Source organism: Brachyhypopomus gauderio, unplaced genomic scaffold, assembly GCF_052324685.1.
Source record: "Brachyhypopomus gauderio isolate BG-103 unplaced genomic scaffold, BGAUD_0.2 sc225, whole genome shotgun sequence".
NCBI lineage: Eukaryota > Metazoa > Chordata > Actinopteri > Gymnotiformes > Hypopomidae > Brachyhypopomus > Brachyhypopomus gauderio.
Window position 1 is genome coordinate 1 of NW_027507046.1, and position 25,381 is coordinate 25,381.

General features: G+C 49.5%; 1 protein-coding gene across 17 annotated transcripts; it reads left to right on the top strand.

The window, feature by feature from the left end:
* Positions 1–1,666: 1,666 nt before the first annotated feature.
* LOC143503289 (nuclear receptor corepressor 1-like) lies at positions 1,667–24,416 on the top strand. 17 transcript variants are annotated; one of them, XM_076995632.1, is made up of 31 exons: positions 1,668–1,950; positions 4,295–4,431; positions 4,606–4,702; positions 6,618–7,056; positions 7,240–7,492; positions 7,940–8,114; positions 8,942–9,106; positions 10,202–10,365; positions 10,630–10,783; positions 11,066–11,161; positions 11,547–11,638; positions 11,789–11,957; positions 12,048–12,167; positions 12,267–12,350; positions 12,465–12,688; positions 12,847–13,177; positions 13,536–13,766; positions 13,995–14,198; positions 14,997–15,146; positions 16,459–16,668; positions 16,784–16,925; positions 17,275–17,717; positions 17,958–18,086; positions 18,195–18,310; positions 18,421–18,653; positions 19,003–19,161; positions 19,832–19,947; positions 20,132–20,185; positions 20,755–20,979; positions 21,402–21,572; positions 21,677–24,416. In XM_076995632.1, exons 1-31 carry the CDS (start codon positions 1,872–1,874, stop codon positions 21,877–21,879), a joined length of 5,565 nt encoding a protein of 1,854 aa, XP_076851747.1. In that variant the 5' UTR covers positions 1,668–1,871; the 3' UTR covers positions 21,880–24,416. The 17 variants fall into 17 exon arrangements, with proteins under 17 accessions (XP_076851758.1, XP_076851747.1, XP_076851752.1 ...); XM_076995637.1 differs by having other exon boundaries at positions 20,755–20,970; XM_076995633.1 differs by having other exon boundaries at positions 19,006–19,161.
* The last annotated feature ends 965 nt before the right edge of the window (positions 24,417–25,381 follow it).

Consider the following 25,381-nt stretch of genomic DNA (forward strand, 5'->3'; position numbering starts at 1 on the left):
ATTAAAGCTCCTCTTGAGTGGAGTGTGTCTGTGTGAGTGTGCGGGAGTGTGTCGGAGAGAGATCTGTCATGCCCACACTTGTGAGGAGAAGGGAGCTTATGCCATCTGCCTGTCTAACCTACCTGGGTGTATGCCATCCCAAGAGTTCAGCTCTACTTGTGGGGGTTTGTTTGTCTGTCTAGAAAAGGTTACTAAAGGAGAGAAAGAAACATTTGAGTATTTGCTATGAGCTATTGGCACACCGTACATCTGCATGTGGATGTGTGTGTACATTTGTGGATGTGCGTGTATATTTTGTATATGCACACACACAGAAATAGTTTAGGGAGATTTAGGGAGAGAGGAGGACTAACAGAATGACACTGTAGCCCACCAGAGAAACTTTGCTTGGACAGCTTATGAAGGACCTTGTCCCAAACGTCCTGTTTCTCTGGAAACCTTGTGTACATCACTGCAGCTTTTGATTTCGTCTCTTTTACTACAGTACACTTCAGTTACTACCTGGAATCTTTGTTTTATATGTTTACTTTCATGCAGTTTGTGCGACATTCAGATGTCTCTGTAAAACTCTAGATTTAATGCTCATAGGATACAGAATTACACAAACAGTAGCAAGTAGGTCAAACTCAGGCATTTATTAGAGGACTTTCGCTTAAGACGGTCTGTACAAGATGTGTAAACACTGTGGAATCTTCTCATCTGCTACACACCCGCACACTCGTGCGTGCTTGTGCATGCACGTGCACAAATGCGCGCGCGCACACACACACACACACACACACACACTCACACACACTTGCACAAATGTCAGAGGTTCACGCAGTGCTAAATTTGTCTGAATATTTGTTAAATCTGGAAGAGTTGAGAGTGGAGCCCCCACATCCCTCTCACTGTTACACTCACTGACTCACCCTATGTCACCCGCTCTCACTCTGGGTCTCTCTCTCTCTCTCTCTCTCTCTCTCTCTCTCTCTCTCTCTCTCTCTCTCTCTCTCTCTCTCTCTCTCTCTCTCTCTCTCTCTCTCTGCCTCCCTCCCTCTCTTTCTCTCTCGCTTTGTGTCTTGCTGCTGATACGAATGTGTGTATGTGTGTGTGCGCATATGTGTGCATGCCAGCCACTGTTAAAGGGGAAGAGGGAGGTCCTTGCGCACAGTCTAACCTCAAATCAGCTGGAGAGAGAGAGAGAGAGAGAGAGAGAGGAGAGAGTGAGAGAGAGAGAGAGAGAGAGAGAGGAGAGAGAGAGAGAGAGAGAGGAGAGAGAGAGAGAGAGGAGAGAGAGATGAGAGAGAGAGAGAGAGAGAGAGAGAGAGAGAGAGAGGAGAGAGAGAGAGAGAAGAGAGAGGATGAGAGAGAGAGAGGAGAGAGAGAGGGAGTGGGGAGAGAGAAAGAGAGAGGAGGGGTGGTCTAGCTGTTGAAAGAGCATGTAAGGCAAGGGAAGAGACACACAGCAAAGGGATTGAGAGGGGGAGAGAGTGCTGAGAGTGTGTTGAGAGTGAGGGAAAGTGAGAGGCGCGCCGAGAGGGGGGAGCAGAGTGGGGAGGGTGGGGGAGGGGTGGGAGTGCCGTCGTGCAGGGAGGGGGCTGCCCCCCGAATGTAAACAGATTATTAGATTAGAGAGCTGGAGAGGGGTGGTGCAGGGAGCCTGCAAAGCACCGCACGGTCAGTCTCTCCCTCCGTCTCTCTCTCTCTTTCTCTCCCTCCTTCTCTCCCTCCATCTCTCTCTCTCTTTCTCTCCCTCCGTCTCTCTCTCTCTCTCTGTGTGTGTGTGTGTGTGTGTCTCTCTCTCTCTCTCTCTCTCTCTCTCCCTTCTCTTCCTCTCTTGTGCCTTTTTCTTTCTCTTCCTCCTGTGTTTCTCTGATGGTGTGCGCTTGATGTGTCCCTCCACAGGAGCCGTCGAGGCTGGAGAGACTTCGCGCTGGACGGAGGAGGAGATGGAGGTCGCCAAAAAAGGTAGTGCTCACGATTTTCTCCCCCTCCACCCCCCTGCCCGCTTTCCCTTGCACGGGTGCTGGCTCCCTCCATGTTGCGCATTTTTGTATCTCATGCTGATTTTACCACTAACTACCACACACATACACTTTCTCACAGGCATGTGCGCACACACACACACTTCTCTCACACACACACACACACACACACACACACACACACACACACATACTTCTCACACCTTTTCTCTGATCTTTCTCTTGGCCTTAGCCAATGCTTTAAGGGAGACCCCGGGTTTTTTCATCTATGTGCTGCAGACTGCGTTTCTGTGCACGTGTGTATGGGAGTGTGTGCGCGTGGGCGTGTGTCTAGTGCACTATGGCCTAGTCTGCAGTAAGGAAAGTTAAAGTGCATGAGTTTTTGAGCATCTGTTAAGACTTCCGATCTGTTATTTACACCATGATTCCCAAGCTCAGTCTGCACCCCTGTCTCACCGGAAAGTCTGTGGAAAGTTCAGAAAATCTTTGTTTGATCTGCACTGCAGAGTAGAATTACGCTCTGATCCTGAGCCCGTTGGTCAGTGCAACTGCAGTTTTCCCATATTTAATTTGTATCGGGTGTTCTTCCCTTCAGCCCGTCACCCCATGGTTTTAAACATGGTCTATCTGCTGGGTTTGGGGCGGTCATGTCTGCCGGGGAAGGTGTGTCCTCTGTCAGGTTCTTGACTCTACTTGTTTCAGGAGTGATTGGTGCATGGTGTCTATTTGCTTCATTGTGTTTTATCAGCAGTTGGGTCTCACAATTAGCAAGGCATCTTTGCCTTTGAGTGACTGTAGATTGGGTTATGGTAACATGTAGGGGTGTGTGTGTGTGTCTTTCTCAGTTTGTCTCCCTCCATCACTCTCAGAACACATACGCTAGTGGCTTTGAATACTTGTGGTGACTTCTTCCACACACTAATTTGGACACCCACCTCCACAGTTTCACATGTGCATTTGGTTACATCCTAAACTAGTAACATGCTGACATGTAACATCTGTAGATGCATATGCACGCACGCGCGCGCGCACACACACACACACACACACACACACACACACACACACACACACACACACACACACACACACACACACTATTGGGAGGACAGGAGAACCATGTTCCTTGTCTATCAATTTTTGGTTCTTTTTTTAGGGATTGCCTCCCATACAGCCTTTGACAGGTTCCATACCCATACTGGGTGCCTGTTGTTTAAATGTTGAAAATATGTCACTTATGCTGCTTCCTACAGTCTTAAAAATGGACACATGCACATGTGCACAGAAAGACTGTGAGGGGAGACTGTGTTAGCTGGCGGTGCTGCTTTGAGGGGAGACTGTGTTAGCTGGCGGTGCTGCTTTGAGGGGAGACTGTGTTAGCTGGCGGTGCTGCTTTGAGGGGAGACTGTGTTGGCTGGAGGTTTTGCTGTGAGGGGAGACTGTGTTGGCTGGAGGTTCTGCTGTGAGGGGAGACTGTGTTGGCTGGAGGTTCTGCTGTGAGGGGAGACTGTGTTGGCTGGAGGTTCTGCTGTGAGGGGAGACTGTGTTGGCTGGAGGTTCTGCTGTGAGGGGAGACTGAGCTCAGGCTTTTCCTTCCTCTGTCTTTTTGTTCTTTTTCTGAGCTTTAAGCAACAAAGGAGAAGTGTGAGGTGGTGAGTAAAGGAGGAAGTGGGATTTTGCTGTGTGTGTTTGCATGAGTGTTCGTATGTGGTGTATGGTTTGTGTATTGGGGCAGAGGTGTGCTCATGTTAGCCTTGTCAAACAGAGTGTAGAGTATTACACTATCAAATGTTAGAGGAATGTTGTGGTTAGAAAAAGTCATTTGAAGGACAAATGAGTATAAAGCAATGATTTATAAGCTAACTGGTAATGGCCACGAGGCTACTGGCCATGACACGAACAGCCATGAAGCTAACGGCTAAAAGCTAACAGAGGTCCGGCACCCAAGAGAATCCACCTCCTGATCTTTTGTGGTGCACGCAGCAGCAGCACTGTATGGACACGCACGTTTCCTGACGTGACTATCAGAACTTTCTCCTCTGTTTGTGATCAGGTTGAGCTCTATCCAGCTATTCCTAAGTCCTTCTCATGAATTGCACAGTCCGTCCTGATATGGACGCTGGGTTGTTGGGGTGTGATCAGCATCTAGTCAGGATCTCAAAGAGCAACAGTGGCTCTTTATCCAAGCTAAGAAAGCCTAATGTACAAATATATTATGTCTGTTCCACAGTGAGGGGGCGTTTGAAGCGCTTCGATCATTTCTCTAGGTTTATGGCCCTTTGGCTCATCACAGGTGACAAACACGTGCGCTCTTCTTGGTCCCGCAGGCCTGGTAGAGCACGGGCGGAACTGGTCGGCCATCGCCAAGATGGTGGGCACCAAAAGTGAGGCCCAGTGCAAGAACTTCTACTTTAACTACAAGCGGCGTCACAACCTGGACAACCTTCTTCAGCAGCACAAGCAGGTAACCATCCGTGAGTCTGACCTTGAATCAGCGTGGGCCACTTTACACTGCATCACACGGACAGGTGTATCTGATCCTAGAGGAGCACTGTTGGGGTGGTCTTCAGTGTGTAAATAAGTTTCTTATATTGCACCCGCTGAAAGTGTGTGATTGTTTTGTTCTCTGTGTGTGTAGGTGACCAGACGTATCCGTGACCGAGACGCATCACAAAGCGACAGCGTAGCCACGGCCTCAGCTGATGATGATGAGGAGAATCCCGACGACAGCGAAGGTGAGCTTGTGAAATTCCTCATGTGCCGCCAGCCCGTCACCTCAGCGGACCGTACCCCCTGTGGCTCCCTCCACTCATCGCCTGCCCACACACACACACACACACACACACACACACACACACACACACACACACACACAACACAACCAGAGCTCACTGTGGGGATGCTAACAACCCTTTCATGCTGACAACCTACATGGACTTAAAGCAGAACCCTCCAACGCAGCAGACCAACTCAAACACATGGATTAACACACATCGACAGCCAGCCATCCATTCCCTCAGCTTCACATGTGCATACGCTTACTCTAAAACGAACATGCTGTGATGTAACATCTGTACACACACACACACACACACACACACACACACACACACTGCTTGGTGCTTGACAGCAGCCATTGAGATTGATGCAGAGGAATAGAGTATGTAGGTGTGAGCGTGTGTGTGGTTGCATGCGTGTGTGTGCACAGACGTGTCATGAGCAGATGACAGATGTGAGTCTGAAGCACACAGCCAACGAGGTCACGCTGCTGTCTCTGCTGTCTGTACTTCTAATGAGAGTGAGGACCAAATGAGAGAATGGAGAGAGGGGGGAAAGGAGAGGCTAGGTGAGGGGAGACAGAGAGGGGAGTTGGGGTAGGCAGAGAGAAGGGAGGTGTGGGAGAGGGCTGAGGGGAGGTGGAGGGAGACTGGGACAGAGGGGAGAGAGGAGGTAGGGTGGAAAGAGAGAAAAAGGATCTGAAGCGATTCTGAGTGCCAGGCTCGCTATTATATAAGTGTTCTTTGGCTTTGAAGGCTCAGGGAAAGCTCTCTGTAAGGAACGCTGAGTGCCTCTGATGCTCGTTTGATCTGGTATGATGCTTCTCTCTCTCTCTCTCTCTCTCCCTCTCTCCCTCTCTCCCTCTCTCCCTCTCTTTTTCTGTCATTCTTTCACACTCACTCTCACATTTCCCCACTGACCCAATCCAATGTTTCCGCTCTCTTATCCTGTCTGGTTGTGGCTGGCCATCTGTGTTGCTCTTCCTGAATCATGTCTCCCCCGCCTGCTTGCCTTTGCTTGTTCACTCGGTCATCCTCCTGCGCAGCCCCAGGCCCCCCTCTCCACTGGAGCCGTGTGATGGTGCAGGGGAATGACCACTCTCCGCTCTTCCAATGGTGTCTTTCTGCAAATATGTGTGTTTGGCCAAAGGAAACCCTGTCAGCTGCATTCTTCACTTTACCTTTTTCTCTTGTTCTTCTGTCCTCCCTCATGTGTGCTGCTCTCTGTCAGTTGCTCAGTGTGGTTTTCTTCCAGTTCTGCTACTGCTAAAATAAAGCGCATTTGCCACGGCCCTTCTAGTCTTGGTCTTTTGCTTTAGAGAGTGATGGAGAGGGAGGGAGGGAGGGAGGGAGAGAGGGAGGGAGGGAGAGTGATTGGGGGGAGACTGTGTGTGTGCCTTTAGGTGTGACCAACTGGAGAAGGAAGGGGCAGAATCAGGAGAGGGAGATTTAGTGCTACATACTTACTGCCTTGTTGTATCAGGAGACAGAGAGGGCAAGCTGAGGTGTGGAGCTGAGAAGCGAACTGCCCTGCCCCATGTCCATCTCCCCCTCCCCTCCCCCGGTCAGGCGGTCAGGCTAAGACAGCCTTGTCATGTGACCCACACATAGAGGAAGAAGGCTAATTAACCACACGCTGGCCCAGAGTGCATCTGCTTGACTGAGTGATGTCTTGTAGTGACCTGGCTTTTCGTACTCTGTATGGATGTTTTATCTTCATGTCAAATAGCACAAGAAAATGTCTCAATTTTATAGCTTTTACAGTACAGTATTTTATTACAGTATTTTATATTGAAGCCAATCGACATTGAACTATCAATTAAGACCTTTTTTCTATTTATCTGTCTCCCTCCCTCCTGTGTTCTCTAACCAGGTGCAGACAACAGCTCAGACACAGAGAGTGCTCCCTCCCCCTCTCAACCAGACTCTTCCAAGGCCTCCGATCTGCTCCCCCACCAGAGCCCCGGGGCCGGCAGCCTGGAGCCCGATCCTAAGGGCCCCGGCGTAGATGGCAGAGGGCTGGAGCCGCCATATGGTGAGCTCCAGGTCAAGCTGGAGAAAAGCCCGGAGGGGCCGGCGGGTGACGGCACTGCCCCTGACGAGCCCCAGGTGCACCTCAAGAGCGAGCCGCAGGACACAGACATGACCGCGGCTCCGGTGCCGGGCAGCGACAGGGCCGAGGTACGGGTGAAGACTGAGCCCGAAGCTCGGGAGAAGGTGGAGAAGCAGGGCGAGCAGATGCACTCGGACAACGACTCCAGCGCCACCTGCAGCGCCGACGAGGACGTGGAGGCTGAGCCGGATAGACAGAGGTAAGAGAGCACCTGCTACTGACTTAACACCAGGGGCTAGGAGGCTACAGCTTAGGAATTAATAAACTTGACGGTGTCAGGATGCGTCCCGAATATTAGCATCCAAGCCTATATACAGATACTAAGGACTATCCTGTATGTAAAGCATGATTGTTTGATGTTTCTGTCTCTCCCCACCCCCAGGCTGTTTTCACTGGACAAACCCTCCCTGCTCGGAGGCCCCAGCTCCGTGTTGGTGACCTCGGCCAAGCAGGCCCAGCAGCTCAGCATGCAGCAGCTTCAGCAGCGGGCCGCCACCATCCCCCCTATGGTCAGTCCCCTTAGTCCCACGCCCCACATCCCTAGCAGACACGCCCCCTCGGCCATGCCCTGGCCTGGGGACTGGGGCAGGCTCGGGGCCCAGAGCTACCCTCCCTCAGCCCAGCCACCTCGCCACGTGAGTCCCGGCCGAGCTTCCAAGCTGCCACCTTGCTGAAAGCAAAGCAGCAAAGGCTGCTGAATCAAAATCAGTGATTGGATGTGAATCATTCCAGTCGTCACCAAAATGCGATTATTTGGGCACAAATTAACTGGTGATGAATTAGTGATTTATTCATTTGATGTCTGAATTTAATGGTGGTGGGGATTATCCATTGAAAAACTTGAGTACAGAAACCACCCTGAATAAATTGAAATTGTGCAATCGTTCTGTTCGGAGCAGAAACTCTGACTCAGTACCTGTATATTGTCAGAGCAAGATCACATTGATTTTGCAAAGTTGGCCCTGATTGGCTGTCAGAAACATGAAAACACAGCACCCATGAGCAGCACAGCCATGGTCTTCTATCTGGGCTCGGTACTGATGGTTCTGACGGGGTGTGTTTCCCTCCTCCTTTGGTGGCAGGTGCCAGGCCCGTTCGGGTCGGGTGCACCGCTCAGTGGCTTCGTCATGTACCAGAAACAGATCAAGGCGGTGCACGAGTCTGCACACCTGGAGGACTCGCAGAGGCAGGAGCCTGGAGAGGTGGAGCATCGGCCTCGCTTCCCCGACCGCAGCTCCGCCCTCCTCGACCGAGATGGTAAGTGTGTGCGCATGTGTGTGAAGGAGACTGATAGCATCCAGATACATGCTACATGGGTGGGATACATGCTACATGAATGTAAATGAGGAAGGAGAGAGGAGAAGACACGAGTGAGGGAGGTGCTCAGAACCACTCTGGAAGAGGAAGGCAGTGCGGCGGGAAGATGGAGGGGAGTCGAGTGAGTGGCAGTCTCAGTCTGTTGCTGAGTTTGTGTGTGTGTGTTCTTGGCTGTCTGTCTCAGACTGCTCTGTTTTGGAAAACTCTTGATCAAACTTCGCCAACCCCAAGAGCAGGAAGGTTTATTGTTGTGGAGAATTACGAAACCATTCCACACTCTAAACAGAAACCCCCCCCCCCCCACCCCACCCCCCACCCCAGACTCTTGGACTCTTGCGGGTTGTGTTCCTGTGAAGTGTGTCTTTTTCCTTTCCCAGACTCCTTTGGGGTCGTCGGAAATCATGTCTCTGTGTCAGGAGTGATGGTCTAGAGACAGGGCTTGGATCACAGAACAGGATGGCTAGTCTTCCTTCTCAGAGCAAAAATAAGACTTATAGACGGTTGGCAAAGAGCTTTTTTGAGAGCTTGACAGAAGCGCGGTCAACCAGAGGGAACGCTGGGGCACGGCTTTGTGCAGTTTGGCCTTGCACTGTGTTAGACCTCCGTGCAGCTCAGCATTCCGGGGCTTCTTCAGAGCTTTTCCCTTTGGAGAAACGTAGTTGGAGAAAGGTTCAAACGTAGTGTATCTTTATATCACCAGCCTCTCACTGGTGTAAGGCTCATGCGCGTGTGTTTGATGTGACACTCTGCCTCCCCCCTACCCCCAGGCAAGCCGTTTGCCTACATGCCTTACGACATGAAGCTGCTGGAGCAGGAGGTTCATGGCAGTGTGGGCAGGCCCAGCTCTCCCTACAGACTCTCGCCCCGTGAGCCCAGCAAAGCATCGCCCCAACCAGACCCCAACAACACCATCCGTTACAGTGTCCCGCCAGGTAACCACCGACCCGACCCTGCCGATGGTCGGCCTGTTTATCTGGTTTTTTGTGTGGGACCAGATTTAGAAGGGTTTTTATTTTTTATTTTTAAGATAAAAGAATGTTGAAGAGCTATATTTCTATATGGTGCTTATCTGTGGGGCTTTTCCTTTCATGCTTAATCAAGTGCATCTTAGTTTTAAATCAGCTTTTCATCTTTTATTCTGATGTCTTCATCTTCTATAAATCATTGACGTGGTGAAGGCTTCAGTAGTAATATTTCTCACCTCTTTGTGCAGGTACATGAATTAACTGAAAGTTAATAATTCAGCAGCCTGTGCGTTGCGTCTTTAAAGGAATGATTTTCCTGTCTCTGTCTGCCTGAACTGCTTCGTACACACGTGCACACACATGAATTCTCAGCTCTGACCTTCAGCTTCTATGTAGGACTGCATTCATGAGGCATGCAGTGGTTGGTCTAGGTGTGAGAAATAGAGACTCTGGGTGCAGCTGCTGTGATCTCCAGGCCTTAACCGTGTGAAACAGACTCAAACACATCTATGTGGCCTTTCCCGTTCTAATGCAGGATCTGGATAATTTTGACAGTACATTTCAAAATTGGAAGAACGGTAGCAATTCAGACTGTGAGATTATTTTTTTGGATGTTTGCTTGTCCCCTCAGTTGTCTCATCCTGTCCAGCATCCTTTTTGTTTTTTGCCTTGCAAAGCACTCATTGAGGTAGCCATTTATGCCTACCTTTTTTGTGTAGGGGGCCTGTAGCATGAGTGGTGTTAGAGCAGAGTGCTCTTGGTCCCTGCGTAACTGGAGCTTTTAGTAGCCATGAAAGGGGCACATGGCTGCACTTAATTCACTCTGCCCATGCCTTCTCATCTGAAGTTTTATCAGTCCGTAAATATACATGCAGTACATTTCCGTCGGTTCCAACTATTGCATTATATTTGGGTGCTGTCATCATGCTACTCAAGTGTTCTTGGATCAGTGTTTGTCAGAGGAAGACTTAAAAATACCTCAAATTTCCAGGAACGCTGGTAGCTCTCCCAGTCTATGTGCTCGTCTTTTTAAACTCGCCTGTCCCCTCTTAATTCCCTCAGTTCTGCAACCAGCTCCTAACCAAATGGTCCAGAACCATCCGGATGTGATGCGAATGCCGTTCTCCCGCCACAGGCCGGCTAACATTCCATCTCCCCCTCCACTCATTCCCACTTCCAAGCCCTCGGACAAGCCAGCCTTCATCCAGGGTGGCTCGATCTTGCAGGTAATGTCAGAGAGTAAGAGGGGAACAGCGAATAATGGACCCACAGCTTCATTTGACTCATTCATTTGACTTGAGCGAATTACGTTATTGTTCTAAGTGCCCCTTAGTGGTGTGCTAAATCATTACCAGCCATTCCCTTCACCCTACCCCAATCCCCACCCAACCGCCATCAGTGCTGCGTGCACTTTTAGACGTTTGCTTGGCCACAGTGCAACTCTCCGATGTCACAGGTTCTGAAGTCCTGACTGTTTTCCATTCCTGCAGGGAACACCAGGGACATATCTGCCCTCACATACGCACACTGTGTATGGGCCAGAGGCAGCCAAGACTGCTGGAGGGTCCATCTCACTTGGCCTGCCAAGACAGCAGGACCCTGCCAAGCCTGGTGAGAGGGATGGAGAAGAGGAGTGGGGCAGGGGTGGGTTATGGGCCCTCTATACATTTGTGATTTTTGGGCCAGCGCACCCTGCAAGTATTTCACAAACCAAGAGTTCATAGTTTCATAGCCTGATAACTTTAATGAACTGGACATTTCTCACTTTGGGCTGAAATTATCCAGCTTGCTGAGAGACCTTGCTTTGTGAAATATCACCCATTTCAAAGGTCGTGCTTTGCTGCCTCAGCTCTGTTATTGTCATGTAGTTAATTCTGTTTGTAAGGGCTTACTTTGGTTGTCTGTTCCTCCCCCTTGCCCACCCAGTGCCCTATATAAAGCAGGAGGAGTGTTCTCCACGGGGACAGAATGCTCAGGCTGAAGGACTGCTCTCCAGGGCACAGTATGAGGGAGTTGTCAGAGGTGAGTGGCACACACACCTGTACTACACCTAATGTTTTCCAACACAGGCATATGCACACAGTCCTCCCTTTAAACTGAAGAGGCGTCCATGCCATAGCTCCCTCTTGCATGCCCGGCCTCTTCACACCCACCCAAGAAAATGTACCATGTTGGTGTGATGGAGGAGATTAAAATGAGCAGACACAAATCTGAACAGTCTCCTCTGAAAGCTCTGACTTATTACCTCTTTCCCCTCCTCCTGCCCGTGGGTGCTAGTCTGTATCTGTCGAACATTTATGATATTTATGATGAACATTTTCATTTATGCTCGGTGCATGATCAGTGTTTTCATGCGCCCCTGCCTTTAAGGTCCAATCATACTCTTCCTCTCACCTCTCCTCTCCAGGAGGGCCAATGCCTGCCATTCAGGACCTGTCTAGAGGCCCACCAGGAAAAGGCCCTGAGGGCCTCCCCTTCCGAGGAGGCTCCATCACCCACGTATGTACCCTTACTCTTCTAAAATATTACATTGAAGAAATGTCTTTATAGAGTCTAAACTTAGTACTGGCAAGATACGAACTGCGTTCTCCTTATTTCCTCTTTCTCTCTCTCTCTCTCTCTCTCTCTCTCTCTCTCGCTCGCTCACAGGGCACCCCTGCGCTGCCCCAGTCAGGTCTGGCGGCAGACCTCCTGAAGGGCACCATTGCCAAGCTGGCTGCAGAGGACCTGAGCAGTCCTGAGAAGGGCCGTGCGGAGGCGCTGTCCAAGGGCCACGTCATTTACGAGGGCAAGAGCGGACACATCCTCTCCTACGATGGTGAGGGAGGCGACCAATGACAGCTGGTGCACTGTTCTTTTTAGATATTATTTGAATGTACATGAATTTTGAATGTGAATGAATTTACAGCCATTAAGAACCCCAGAGAAGGTACAAGAAGCCCCAGGACAGGACATGAGCTCAAACGAACATACGAGATGATGGATGGACCTAGAGGTCACCCTGTACGAGAGGCCGCTCCGTATGAGGGTAAAAGCAGCTCCACGAGCTGGAGCCCCCCACGCCATCCCACCGGGTGTTGTAACATTGACACCAGGCCTGTATTTACATTGTTTTTGGTTTTTCCAGGTTTGATTAGCAGAGCCCTCCCCAGAGAAACCCCGCACCCTGACTCCAAGGACAGGCCTATACTCACAGGATCAATCATGCAAGGTTTTGGAGAGCTCTGGTCACCTGCTATTTGATAAACTTGCTTCAAATGTTTCAAAATGTTCTATGTTCTGTTAAAACAGCATTTTTTGCTAGAGTTTGTCTTCTACTTTTCAGGGACACCCCGAACCTCTTCTGATGCATTCGACGAGGCCAAGTACGGCAAGCAGATCAAAAGGGAGAGTCCACCAATCCGCTCATTCGAGGGGGGGATCACCAAGGGGAAGCCCTACGAGGGGGTGAACACCATCAAAGAGATGGGCCGTTCCATTCACGAGATCCCCCGCAAGGATGCACAGGATAGCCGCAAGACCCCTGTGCTGGAAGGATCCATTTCCCAGGCAAGCGATCTTCCCTTTTCCTCATCTGTTAATGGAGCGACCAGCTGATGACAATCGTCTGTTCACACCCTCTCCGAAGACACCCTCGATCATTTGTTTAGGCCACAAAGCCACAGACCCGCAGTGACGGCTCCTCTTTCCCCACCCCCCCTCCGCAGGGCGTCCCGCTGAAGTACGAGGGCGGTGCCGGCCAGTCTGCCATCAAGCACAATGTCAAGTCCCTGCTCACCAGCCCCGGCAAGTTGCCGCACGCGGTGGCTGAGGCCGCAGAGCGCGAGCGCGCCAAGTACGAGGAGGCGAAAGCATCGGCGGAGCGAGCGCGACACGCCTCCGTGGTTAACCCTACCTCGGTGCTGCGCTCCACGCACCAGGAGGCCAGCAAGGCGCAGCTCAGCCCCGGGATGTACGACGACGCCTCTGCCCGCAGGACGCCGAACTACGCCACTGGCTCCATGTCCAGAGGGTCACCATTGCTACGCACGCAGGAGGGTGCGGCATCTCCGCTTTAACACACTTTTCCCTCTTGGCACTTGGTGCCCATCTCGCCCCCGCCTCCTCTGCTCTGTGATTGCTCAGTGCTTATCCGTTTGTTTGTTTATTTAGAACATCTGGATACCCAGTGCTCTTATCATCCCTTTCCCTCCACATTTTCCATTTCCACCTTATAACTTTTCCACTCTTATAATTTTTTGTTTCCTGTCCTTTTCTCGGTTCTTTTTTGGGACACGAGGCCTCCTGATTCATGGGTTGTCTTTCTTTTTTTCTCTTCTATTCACTCTTCGTCATCTCCCGTTGTTGTGGAAGAGACGGAGCCGTTTATTCACGCCTTGCCTTCTCTCTCCAACAGGAGGCATAACGACGGGCAAGCCTGTTTCCCATGAGAGGAAGAGTGCACTGACACCGACCCAGAGGGACAGTGTCCCTGCCAAGTCCCCCGTCTCTGGTGCTGATCCACTCGGCTCACACAGCCCTTTTGACCCCCACCACAGGCCAGTGATCACAGGGGGGGAGGTGTACCGAGCTCACCTGCCCCCGCACCTGGACCCCAGCGTCTTCCACCACCGGGTGCTGGACCCAGGTAGAACGCAAATTATGGTTTCTGCAGTCAACGTTAAGCGGGTGGGCCGAATGTCACTCTTGACCCAAACCGTGCTTGATTTCCAACATTGTGAAGTTTGATGTGAGGCCAGTTATATGATCTACCGCATTGTTAACCGTGCGGTCCGACCTGTGGGCAAGCGGTCCCCGCACTCCGCCCTGGCTAAACCCTCTCACTCTTGTCCCGCCCTCTCCTCCCCCTTTTCAGCAGCATACATGTTCCCGAGGCAACCGTCACCTACGGGCTACCCCAACACCTACCCGCTCTACACCATGGAGAACACGCGCCAGACCATCCTCAATGACTACATCACCTCCCAGCAGATGCAAGTCATCCCACGAGCCGATGTCACCAGGGGCCTGTCGCCACGCGAGCAGCAGATGGCCATCCCATACCCTCCAGGAGCCAGAGGTGAGGGGCTGGAGAACGCGGCGAGAGGGACCAGAGAGTGCGGGGAGGGGGGTGGGTAGAGCGTCAAAGGGGTGGAAGGGGCAGGGTAGTATGTAGACCTTGTGCTTGTGTGAACTAGTGGCAACCTTTTCCAGACGATCAGAAGCAAATGACCCTAAGGACAAAACGGACAAAGAAATCGATTCACACTGAAATCACCGTCTCACTCCAGGGCTGAGGCTGCTCCTTAGATATGTGTGATTGGCTGCAGTGTCATACAAAACTGGCCTTTCGTAAGGCATTTACAGTTTGTTTTATATTTAAGCGTATGCACCGTTATTTACGGTGCATTATTTGCTGCAGTAAAAGAACAATTACATTAGTCTTGCTGCTTTATATGATGCAGTATAATGTTACCGAAGGATAAACGAGCTGATGCAGGTGCAGTTACTTCACTGTGGCTTTCATGCTCAGTTTCCGTTGCCTAAACCACTATTCCACACTGCACCACATCTAACCACATGCAAGAACTTACTAATTGAAACTGTATTGTTAATGATTTTTACATGTAACACTTGAGCTGCATTTGATCAGCTTTCAGCCCTAACCTTCTAACTTATTTCTGTCAAAACATCTTAGTTTATCAATTAGTATAAGGATTGAAATTAATTGTTCATTCCAAATTGAAAGTTTGATTCTAGTTGGCTGGCTGCTGTTCTTTAGAAGTTTCTAGAAGCTCCTACAAGGGCTCTTGATTGGAAGTTAACAGTCCTGGTTATGGTTGCTCACCCTCTGGCCCTTTGCTTCTGTCTGTAAAAGGTATAATTGATCTAGCCCAGATGCCTCCCACCATCCTGTTGCCTCACCCTGGGGGGACAGGTTCCCCCACCCTGGACCGCATCACGTACATCCCCGGACCTCAGCCCCCCTTTCCTCCTAGGGTTTTCAACCCTGTCTCCATATCTCCAGGTGAGGACCCCACTCCCAATCCCGCCCCCTCCTGAAACCTCCTGCTGTCTGTGTACCACCTGACCTAGATCACCCCAGTCTCCTTTTTCTGCTGTGCCCTGCGACCGCACCTGCCCATCTCTGCTTGTTCCTGACACCAGTCCCTCCCCCTTTTTCGCTCCTCCCCCCAGCTGCTGTAGTGAAGGCACTTCTTACCCCGCAACACTGGTCTAGAATCAGCTCGGGTCCTTCGCCCCCATGTGATTCAGTGCTAAGCTGCTTCTAGATCTGTGTTCAGTGGTGACTGCAACTTCAGTCTGTTTTTCATGGGGGTCTGTGTGCTGTTTTCTTTTAATGTGGTCTTAATGATTTATGGGTTTGATGGTGGTGGTTTTGAAAAGTGGTGTCGATTTACAGATGAAACACCTGCATCTTTTACTCGGTTTTACATCATGGGCATTGTTATAAAAAAACTGTATTTAATAGTTTTAATAACTTGCTTACTGGTAATATGTAGAACCTCATAGGATCCTGCTTGGAAATATGGCAACATGAAAAATATGGAATGATCATATTTTGTTTGTTTTGAAGTGGAATGAATTCTGCCATAGCACTACATTTTCATTAACTTTTTCATACTTGCAAGTGTCAAGGTGAGCTTAATTTGAGTTTCTAGTAAGAACTTTAATGGGAATTCCAGACAAAAAGTAATCCCTTAACAGCACTTTGCCTAAAAGTGCATCCAGTAGCAATTATTCCAGTGCTAGTTGCTGATGTAGCTAGCACTAAGTGCAAACCAGTGTGCCAGTAGTTAGCATTATGCTAAAGGATGCCTTCTGACTTCTAGAACCCTTCCACTTTTCACATGTTTGATCCAGCTACATGTTCAGCTGCCATTTCATTCACATTCGTCCTTCAGTGTCAAATCTGATTAATCGGTTTTAAACATTTTTGATGCATCGGCAGCAGAAAGAGGTGAGCCGAGGACTTCCTGTGTGATGGGCCCACAAGGGTGGGGTTGGGGGTGTCCTGCTCTTCAGCAGTGGTCTGTTTGTCTCCTTTCTGCCTCTTCTAACTTCTAAACATAAACATGTTCACAAGGTCCTCTTGCTGTCGACTTAAATCACCGTACTTCATCCTGAAATCATGTGTTAATCATCACCTAAGTACAACATTGTCTGGTTCTCAGATTCACAGAAAGGAGACACTTGTACTTGTGGTTTCGAAAGGAAGTTTGTATGATACAAGTGTTTATGACCATGAATCCTGTCTTCCTGTTTGTTTGTGTCTGTGTGTGCGTGTGTGTGCATTTTCCATTTTGACTTTCCCCAAGGACACTCTGCCCATCTCGCAGCCAGTGTGGAGAGGGATCGTGAGCACAGGGATCGTGAGCACAGGGATCGTGAGCACAGGGAGCGCGAGCACAGGGAGCGCGAGCACAGGGAGCGCGAGAAGGAGCGTGAGAAGGAGCGTGAGAGGGAGCAGAGGGAGCGGGAGAGAGAACGGGAGCGTGCAGCCGCCGCGAGCGAGTACATGCGTGGAGGTAAGGAGAACACTGCCCCCATCAGGACCCCTAGGAGCATGACAGAAAAAAGACGGGCCTGCTCACCGACACACTACTATGAATAACTTTGTGTTTGTGTGCGTGTGTGTCTCAGCTCCTGAGCAGCCTGGCAGGCCCGGCAGTCGTGGTGGCTTTCTGCGTTCCCCCTCCCCTTCAATGAGGTCCCAGGAAGGCGTGGTCCAGCAGAGGCCCAGCATTTTCCAGGGCACCAGCAAGAGTGTGATCACCCCTCTGATGTAGGCTCTGCATTCCCTGCCCTCTCACCTAGCAGGGACTTACACCTCCTCCACACACAGCTCCCCTCTGCTCCTCTCCACCACTCCAACATAAATGCTGTTGGAGGGGTGGTTGGGATAAGTAAACTTTGCACCTTTAGTCACTCTAACGGCAGTGTGTGAAAGATACTTCAGACCCATTTCATATTCAAGCTTATGAATTTTGAATTCCACCCGTGTGTTTAATTGATTTATATGTATTGTTATTAACAGGTTTGATTAAGTTGATTACAAAAGCTCAAGAAATGAAATTAACTTAGTCACCGCCAGTTTCCAGCTCACGCTCCATCTTGCCCTTCGACCCCTCGAGCAGGCAGATGCCGTCAGCCACGGTCCAGTCCAACTCGCGCTACAACACGGCGGCGGATGCGCTGGCTGCCCTGGTGGATGCTGCTGCTTCCGCCCCCCAGATGGACGTGGCCAAGACCAAGGAGGGCAAACATGGCGTGGACGCCGAGCCACAGGTCCAGCGACGGGCCGCCGTTGAGCAGCAGGAAGCCGCCGAGCGACGTCCCGCACAGCTGCCGTACGGCGCCCTGCAGGCACCCCCCGGCAAGACTCCGCTCGCTGCGTATGCTGATGTCGGGGGAGGAGCTGCCAAGGACAAGTCCCGCATCGAGGTGGAGCTGCGCACGCTCGGCAAAACCACCATCACTGCCGCCAACTTCATCGACGTCATCATCACGCGCCAGATCGCTTCAGAAAAGGACTCCCGGGAACGGGGCTCACAGAGTTCAATCTCCTCCAGCAGCTGTGAGTGGGAAGTCTGTCTAGAAAGGGGTTCTTTTTGCAGAGAAGAAGGGGGTTGTGGCTTTAAAATGTTTTTTGTGCATGTGGTAAAATTTATTGGGCAAAAGCTTGTTTTTTTGCCAGCCCATCCCCGAGTGTACAATGTGTACAAAAAAGTAGCTGTCTGGTTAAAATGTTTGAGTTCATGCTTTCCCTCGTTGTGCTACTGCTGAAAGGTTTAAATGTCTGCCTCTTCTCCTCCAGTGCCGACCAACCGCTATGAGACACAGGGCGGTGGGGCCATCGAGGTAATCAGCCCAGCCAGTTCTCCAGCCCAGAGAGAGGAGAAGAATGAGGGACCTTTTCCTGAGAAGAGCTCTCAGTCAGCCACAGGTGAGAATGGCCTCTCTGTTCTCTATGCTTTTGTTCCTGAGAGGGAGCAGAGAGCAGGTGTGTTTGTTCTCCTGCCAGACATGTTGTTTGTGTTTCTGCTGTCTCCAGGCACCGTTCGAGGGTTTGACATAAGCCGCTACAGGTCGCAGGTAGAAGCGGGCCCCGCGGCCTCCCAGCCCCCGCCGCAGACGCACCGCGTGATGACCCTGGCCGACCACATCTCGGTACCTCCGCCTCCTTACCCGTTTGTGCACCGTTTGCGTAGTTCTCGCGCACACATATTCTCATAGCCACATCTCTTCACTGACTTTGGGCCCCTGTTGGTCTTGCTCAGCACATAATCACCCAGGACTTCGCCCGAAACCAGGACCCCTCGCCTGCTTCTGCCACCATGCCTCCCTCGTCCTCCGCTACCTCCTCATTCCAAAGCTCCAACATGGGCGGCGCCCTGGGTCGGTCCAAAGGGCCAAGCCGCTACAGTCCTGAGAACCAGGTCCCTCACGGGCACCACACCAAAGCCACCAGCAGGGTCTCCCCCGAGAACACAGCAGACAAGCCCAGAGCCAGGTACACGCCCATGCCACCACATGTCAGTCTCCACAAAGACTTCCCATACACTCAGTGCACATTTGATATGCTTTGGAATTGTAGAGCTTTTCTGTGGTAAATTGCTTTGTCAACAAAAAAAAATATTCTACGATATCAAGTCTGATGGTGAAGGTCATTTGTCTTCAGCCATTTCGCTTATGTGTGATAATCGTCTCTTGGTGTGTGTGTGTGTGTGTGTGTGTGTGTGTGTGTGTGTGTGTGTGTGTGTGTGTGTGTGTGTGTGTGTGTGTGTGTGTGTGTGTGTGTGTGTGTGTGTGTGTGTGTGTGTGTGTGTGTGTGTGTGTGTGTGTGTGTGTGTGTGTGTCAGCAGGCCCGGGAAGTCTCCCGATCGCACTGGCGTGGTTGGTGGTCGAGGTATGGAGAGCTATGAGCCCATCTCTCCGCCTCAGAGCTATCCAGGACTGGACAAACAGGAGGGTGGCGTGCTCCAAGGCCAGAGACGTGACCAGGACCTTTCTGATCAGAGGTACCCTTATCTTCACCCACCAGCCGTTCCATCACACAAACCTGCCCTGCCTCTGCTCTCACTCCTCCACCCACCCACCTATGTGTACAATCGCACCATCTGTCGCTGTTTACAGTTTGCTGCCACTCTCTGCTGCGGCCGAGGCCGGTGGTGGCATGGTTTCGCACGCCATGTCGTCACGTGCGCAACGGTGTTGCTGGTGATTCTGCATGCATTAGTGTCTCTGCTGGGTGGAGTCAGGTCTGCAGCCTGAACATGTCCATCCAACATTGACCAGAGCTGGCCGGCACAGACTGTGCCTGACGACAGAAGCTCTGTGTGTGTCCTTAAAGTGTAAGCCATGGTAGGCTTTGTTCTGTCAGGTTCTTTGACCAAGAACCAGGGTTGCCTGTTGAGTAATCTAGCACAAACGTGGTGGAACAGGTCGCAGGAGGGATAGCAGCCGCTGTGTTTGTGGTTGTGCGGGGGGGTGGGTGCTGCGTCTTCATTAGAAGGTAATGGAGATGGCATCTAATGTCTGGATCAGCTGCCTCTGGATAGCCACACACCCTGACATTAGATCAGTAGGTCACCCTTTGCATAACATCAGCCAGCCCCGACGGACACTACCGCTGACTTCTCCCCCATCAAGCAAACCTGGCCTGACTCTGTGCCCTTTCTCTGGTATCAGGATGGACTCGCACTCCCCGGGAAGCAGCAGCTATCAGCCCTCTTTCTTCTCCAAGATGGAGAACACCCCCATGGTCATGTCCAAGAAGCAGGAGATCTTCCGCAAATCTGAAGTTGGTACGGACACCAGTTCTTACCCAAACTTACCCAAACCAATACGTGTTCTTTTGAATCCAAACATATCTCCATATCCAAACACACTTGGATGTTATGGTAGCATAGGACGAATGGTGAGCATGTTGCTGAACTTGGAATTTGCTGACTAAGCTTTTTGTTGTTTTCTCGTTTCTTTTCTGGCCAGGCAATACACAGCCAGGCACAGAGATCTTCAATCTACCAGCAGTAACCAGCTCAAGTGAGTAAACCCATGCTGTTCTGCATTTTTGATGCAGCAAATTTCCCTCGACTGGAAACTGAAGGACACGCAGCAGTTTTTGTATGTGTAGCCAAATGCCAACTTATGTACCAACACATGAAATGGAAGCCGAAGCCTGTGGCCTGTTCTAGTTGGTCTTGCCATTTGTAATGCATTGAGGACTGCAACCTGCTATCCTCTTGGCACACTCTGCCCCTGAGATACTGGTGTATTTTCTTCACAGATGCCACTCCAGAGGGGGTGGCTGATGCAATATGTTATTGCTATCACTATAAATTTCAGTGCTGTCTCAGTGGTGTCGGGCCATCAAATTAAACTGTTGAAAGGGGTTTTTTTGCTCTACTGTTTTTGCTGGTGCACTGTAAATGCCAAATTGTTAGCAAACCTCAAAAAAGTGAGTTATGGTGATGCATATTGGGCGTCGTCAGGATGTGTGACCACATTGCCCACCCCTGTTTCACAGTGGCTTACTTTCGTTGTTTTTCCTTCTGTGGACAGGCCTTGCCCTCACTCTCACTCTCTCCCTCGCCCTGTGTGTGCCTCCGTAGGTAACGTGAACCCAAGGAACCACTCCTACAATGACCCGGCCAGTAACCTGGGCCTGGAGGACATTATCCGCAAGGCCCTGATGGGCAATGTGGAGGAGAGGGCTGATGAGCAAGCGCAGCAAGCCCAGTCCGGAACCCCCTCGATGGGCAGCAATGCGTCCGGCATGGGGAGTGTCTCTGAGGGGCGGCAGGAGGCCAGTCCGTCCCCCAACACAGGTAGATATTGTAAGAAAAATGCACTTCACCACTATTTGTGTCCACTGCATTGTCCCATAACCCCTCTCGGAAAATGTTTTTGATTGAAAAAACAGGATAGATGCTCTGAAATGCCAGAAAGTGCCTGTATGTTTTATCACTTCGCCTTGAAATTAGAAGCTATCTGTCTTCCTGTTAAATGTGCAATATGAGGAGTCTGGCAGCACCTTATGGTGCCTTAAAAATGATGGCACATACACCACCAGTGTCGAGCAGAGCACAAGTTGATTGGTTAGATTGAGCAAATCTGCACACTTCCTCATTCCACAGAAATGTGAGAGAGGCAGCCCCCTTGCCCCCTGATATCTGCCTGGAACTCTGCCATAAAAATTTGATATTGAGAGCCAATATCTGCTTTATTGGTTAGTTATGCATGTCTCTAATCATTGCAGGCAAGCAGAAGCTCCCGAGCAAAGCCAGCAGCAGGAAGTCCAAGTCGCCGAACCCAGGCCAGGCATACTCGAGCGGGGAGCGTCCGTCCTCTGTCTCCTCGGTGCATTCTGAAGGCGATTACCACAGACAGGCGGCGAGCTGGACCTGGGAGGAAAGGCCCTCATCGACAGGTGAGTGAATTGTCCAGATTTATCGGAGATGATGTTCTGGGATTCTTTGATAAGACCAGTAAGTGTCTTGGCTGGTAAAGCTTGCCTCTTTCTACACCCATCAGGGCCCATGCAGTTCCCGTATAACCCACTCACTATGCGGATGCTAAGTAGCACCTCACCCAGCCCCATGCCCAGTCCATCTCCCTCTATGCAGTCCCAACAGCAGCCACAGGGAGGCACCTCCGTTGGCCCGGCCCGTGTGTGGGAGAGGGAGCCACCACTGCTCTCGGAACAGTACGAGACCCTGTCGGACAGCGACGACTGATTAACTTTGACCTCCCAACAACCCCAAAACTCCACACCCCACTTACCCCACCGTGATCATAAGTGTCCCTCACAACTGCGCCCCATTTGTCCAATATACTAGTCCCCCTTGTTGCCACTCTTGAAATAGGGACCACCTGTGGAGGAGGACTTCTTTCTGGTCCTTTATTGCTCTCTAGTGGTGAGAGAGAGCATTGAGTGGAAGACACAAACAGGCTGAGTCTTCGGGATAAACTCTTTTATGGAGTTCAGAAGCTATGCGTCACCTGTTTGAGGAAAAAAGAAAACACTGAAACATACAACAATGAAAAGTGAAAAAGGATGAAGAACTTGCATTGTAAAGAAACTTTAAAGAAGACTTATTTGCTTACAAATATGTTCGGATTCTGTAAAGAAATACTTTGTCTTTAAAAAAAAAAATCTAAAAAAAATAATAATCAATGTATGTAAATAGGGTAAACTTTTGCAGTGTGTTTTCGTTTCCCCACATATTTTCTCTGCATTTTAATGTTGCTTTTTTAAAAAACAAAAAAACAAAGAAAGAATAAATCAAATCGGGGATGGTTTGAAATTACGTTCAAGTTTGTGAAAGGTGCAGATTGCCCATGCCACCTCGGCCAGTGGCAGGAGTGCTGCAGCCCAAGCCGGCAGAGCCTGGACGGAGGGAGCAGCCATTGTGTGGCAGCCCTCCAGAGGCAGAGAGAGTGCGCCTGCAAGCCATGGGGACAGACCCGGCCTACGAGGCACTGTGGAGACGCACCGGGAGCCATGGAAATGGATCTCATTTCTGTGTGGGTGCTGATTGTTCAGCCTGTTATCAGGGTCTAAGAAAGAGGGGGAAAAGCACGAGTGTTTGTCAGCCCTGCAGGAAATGCTGTTTAAGAAGCATAAAGACACCATCTCATTTTTGGTTCACGAGAACAAGTTGAGAACACTGGTGTTGGAGCCGCATGATTTTCCGTGAAAGAAGAATAAGCTGAATGTTTCGTTTCTTTTTTCTTCATCAAAGCTGTATGAACTATTTTTAGTTTCTTAATGTTTTTTTCCCCGTGCTAAGCAGTGGTCTGTGGTGAAATGACCATGGTTTGCATCTAACATCCTGAGCTTCAGTGTGTTGCTCTTTGTGGTTGCTAACAAGTGCTAAATGTTCTGCTGCCACCCCCACTCCCTCCCATTCTGACCCCATCTCCTTCTTCCTGGGAAGTTGCTAGAGCAACCAGAGGAACACCAGGGCAATCTGTTGTTTTGAAGAAGGTCTTGGTTTCCTTTCCATGGGGAAAAAAATTAAACTGTGACCTTCTCCATTTTATTCAGCCTGTTCTTTTAGTTTTACATTTTATTTCTTTATTTGCTGAAGCACACGCTGACAATACATGCCCCTCTGATTACCCACACCCTTGTCCCTCTCTCTCTCACTCTCTCTCTCTCTCTCTCACACACACACACACACACACACACACACACGCTGACAATACATGCCCCTCTGATTACCCACACCCTTGTCCCTCTCTCTCTCACTCTCTCTCTCTCTCTCACTCTCACTACACACACACACACACACACACACACACACACACACACACACACACACACACGCACAAAAGAAAGAAAAACCAAACTTCTGTTTGATGCACCTCTGCACCATTGTTGCACTTTTTTTTTGGCTTAGTAACTTTTGACAATGATTAAAAGTGTACTACCTGTAATCTAAGTTATTCAAGCTTCTGCAGAGGTCTGGAATGTTCCGTTTCATGCACATTTTGCAATAGTTCTTTATTGCCACTTGGAAATATTTGGATATTACATGTTTCTTTTAATCTTGTCACTGTTTTCTGGCTTGTTTGACACATCACTTGATCTTTGCTTAGTCTATGGTACAATAAGGCTGTTGAAGTTGCTGCTTCATAGTGGTGGCTTTGACTTAGATCTTCATTTTCTTGATGTAACAGAAAATAAGCTCGATTTGCGCGAACATAGCTGTATTTTCTATGGCAAGATCTGTTTTACAGTAATGACAGTAACAATGTGCTCCATGACAACCCAAAAGAAAAAAAATTAAAGCTGTCTGTTGTGTTTCGATTTTCTTTGCTTTCACTTTGCTCAAGTAACAACTAGACTTTACATATGCTTTACATTTTGATATATTTAATTAATTTCGCTTCTGAAATGGAAAAAAGCCCTAAAGCTCATGTTGAGATTTTTTATTTTATTTTAAATCACTTTCAACATTGATGTTATTCATCCTGTTTTAATGGGATGCCAAGTGTTTACAGTGGTGTCAACAAAAAGGAAAAGAAAATAGCAGTGAAACTTGAATCTTAAGAAAATGAAAGTTGATCATTGAGACTTTTTTCAGTCCAACACCTTACAGTGGTAACTTTTTTCTTTTGTGCGTTCAGAATCGAGACTTGAAATAACCCATGTATCCCATGATGTTGAAACCCAATGTTTGTATCGCACAATGTCTCTTAAGTAGCCAATTACAGAGTTCAGACCAATCAATAAAGTGGACTAGCACTCCACCTTTCTGAAAGTTAACATTTGACTCCACTGCCCTCTCTTTTACAAGGGATTAGCACAGGTCATTTAATGTTTATTTAGTCTTGAGGTTGGTAATCCGTTTCCTTTGGGAATATAAAGAAGCAGTATTCACGGCTAAAATATGTTTATCTAGCCACTCAGGCTAAACTATCTGAGAAACACTCTAGTCTTGAATGTAGTTGGATTATTTTAATGACCTCTCTGACCACTGGGATCTGGGCCCAATATAACGTCTCTAAATCATCTACGTGATTTATCACTATGGATGGAGACTACTGCAGCACAATGTTAGATCATGCATCAAAAGTGATTTCAGAACCTGACCGTGTCCTCACTGATTTACAGTTGTAGAGATACTGTCCTTAAATTCTGCAAATGAGTTATTATGAAAATGAATCCTAAACATCTGCAGCTATGCCACTCATGTCTGTGCTAATGCCGTGTTGAGAATGCCCACCAGGTTCTTCTACTTCTGATCAACACCTTGATTTGTAATGAACCATCTTTATAGAGAGACCTCAGCTGTGATCAATTTCTTGTAGTGTAGGTGTAGTTCTAGGTTAGTGTAGGTGATTCTACAACAGACTGCTGAGTGTGACCTGTAGTGACCCACTGAGAAATTCACTGATCTGAACTGAGGACCTCTGATGATGTTAAAGGCCAAGTAAGTACAGCCTGTGACTTTGATGGAAATTACTTCTGAGTTCAACAGAAAATTTGCAGCATTTGTGTGAATTTGCACAACTGTTCCCACAGGTTGTACAGGTATGTTAAGAGATCTGATGCTTTTCAGAAAGTGCTGTGCACAGCATCCTCTGGCCAAGCTCCCAGAGCCCATCGTTGGGCTGCTGCATGCTCATAGGGTGACGCCAGCACAGTTACCACTGAGCTGTGGTCTGACATCTTGCTGCCATGTTACTTTGAACCGGTCCTCTTCAGATCAGAAAAGACTACACGTATAG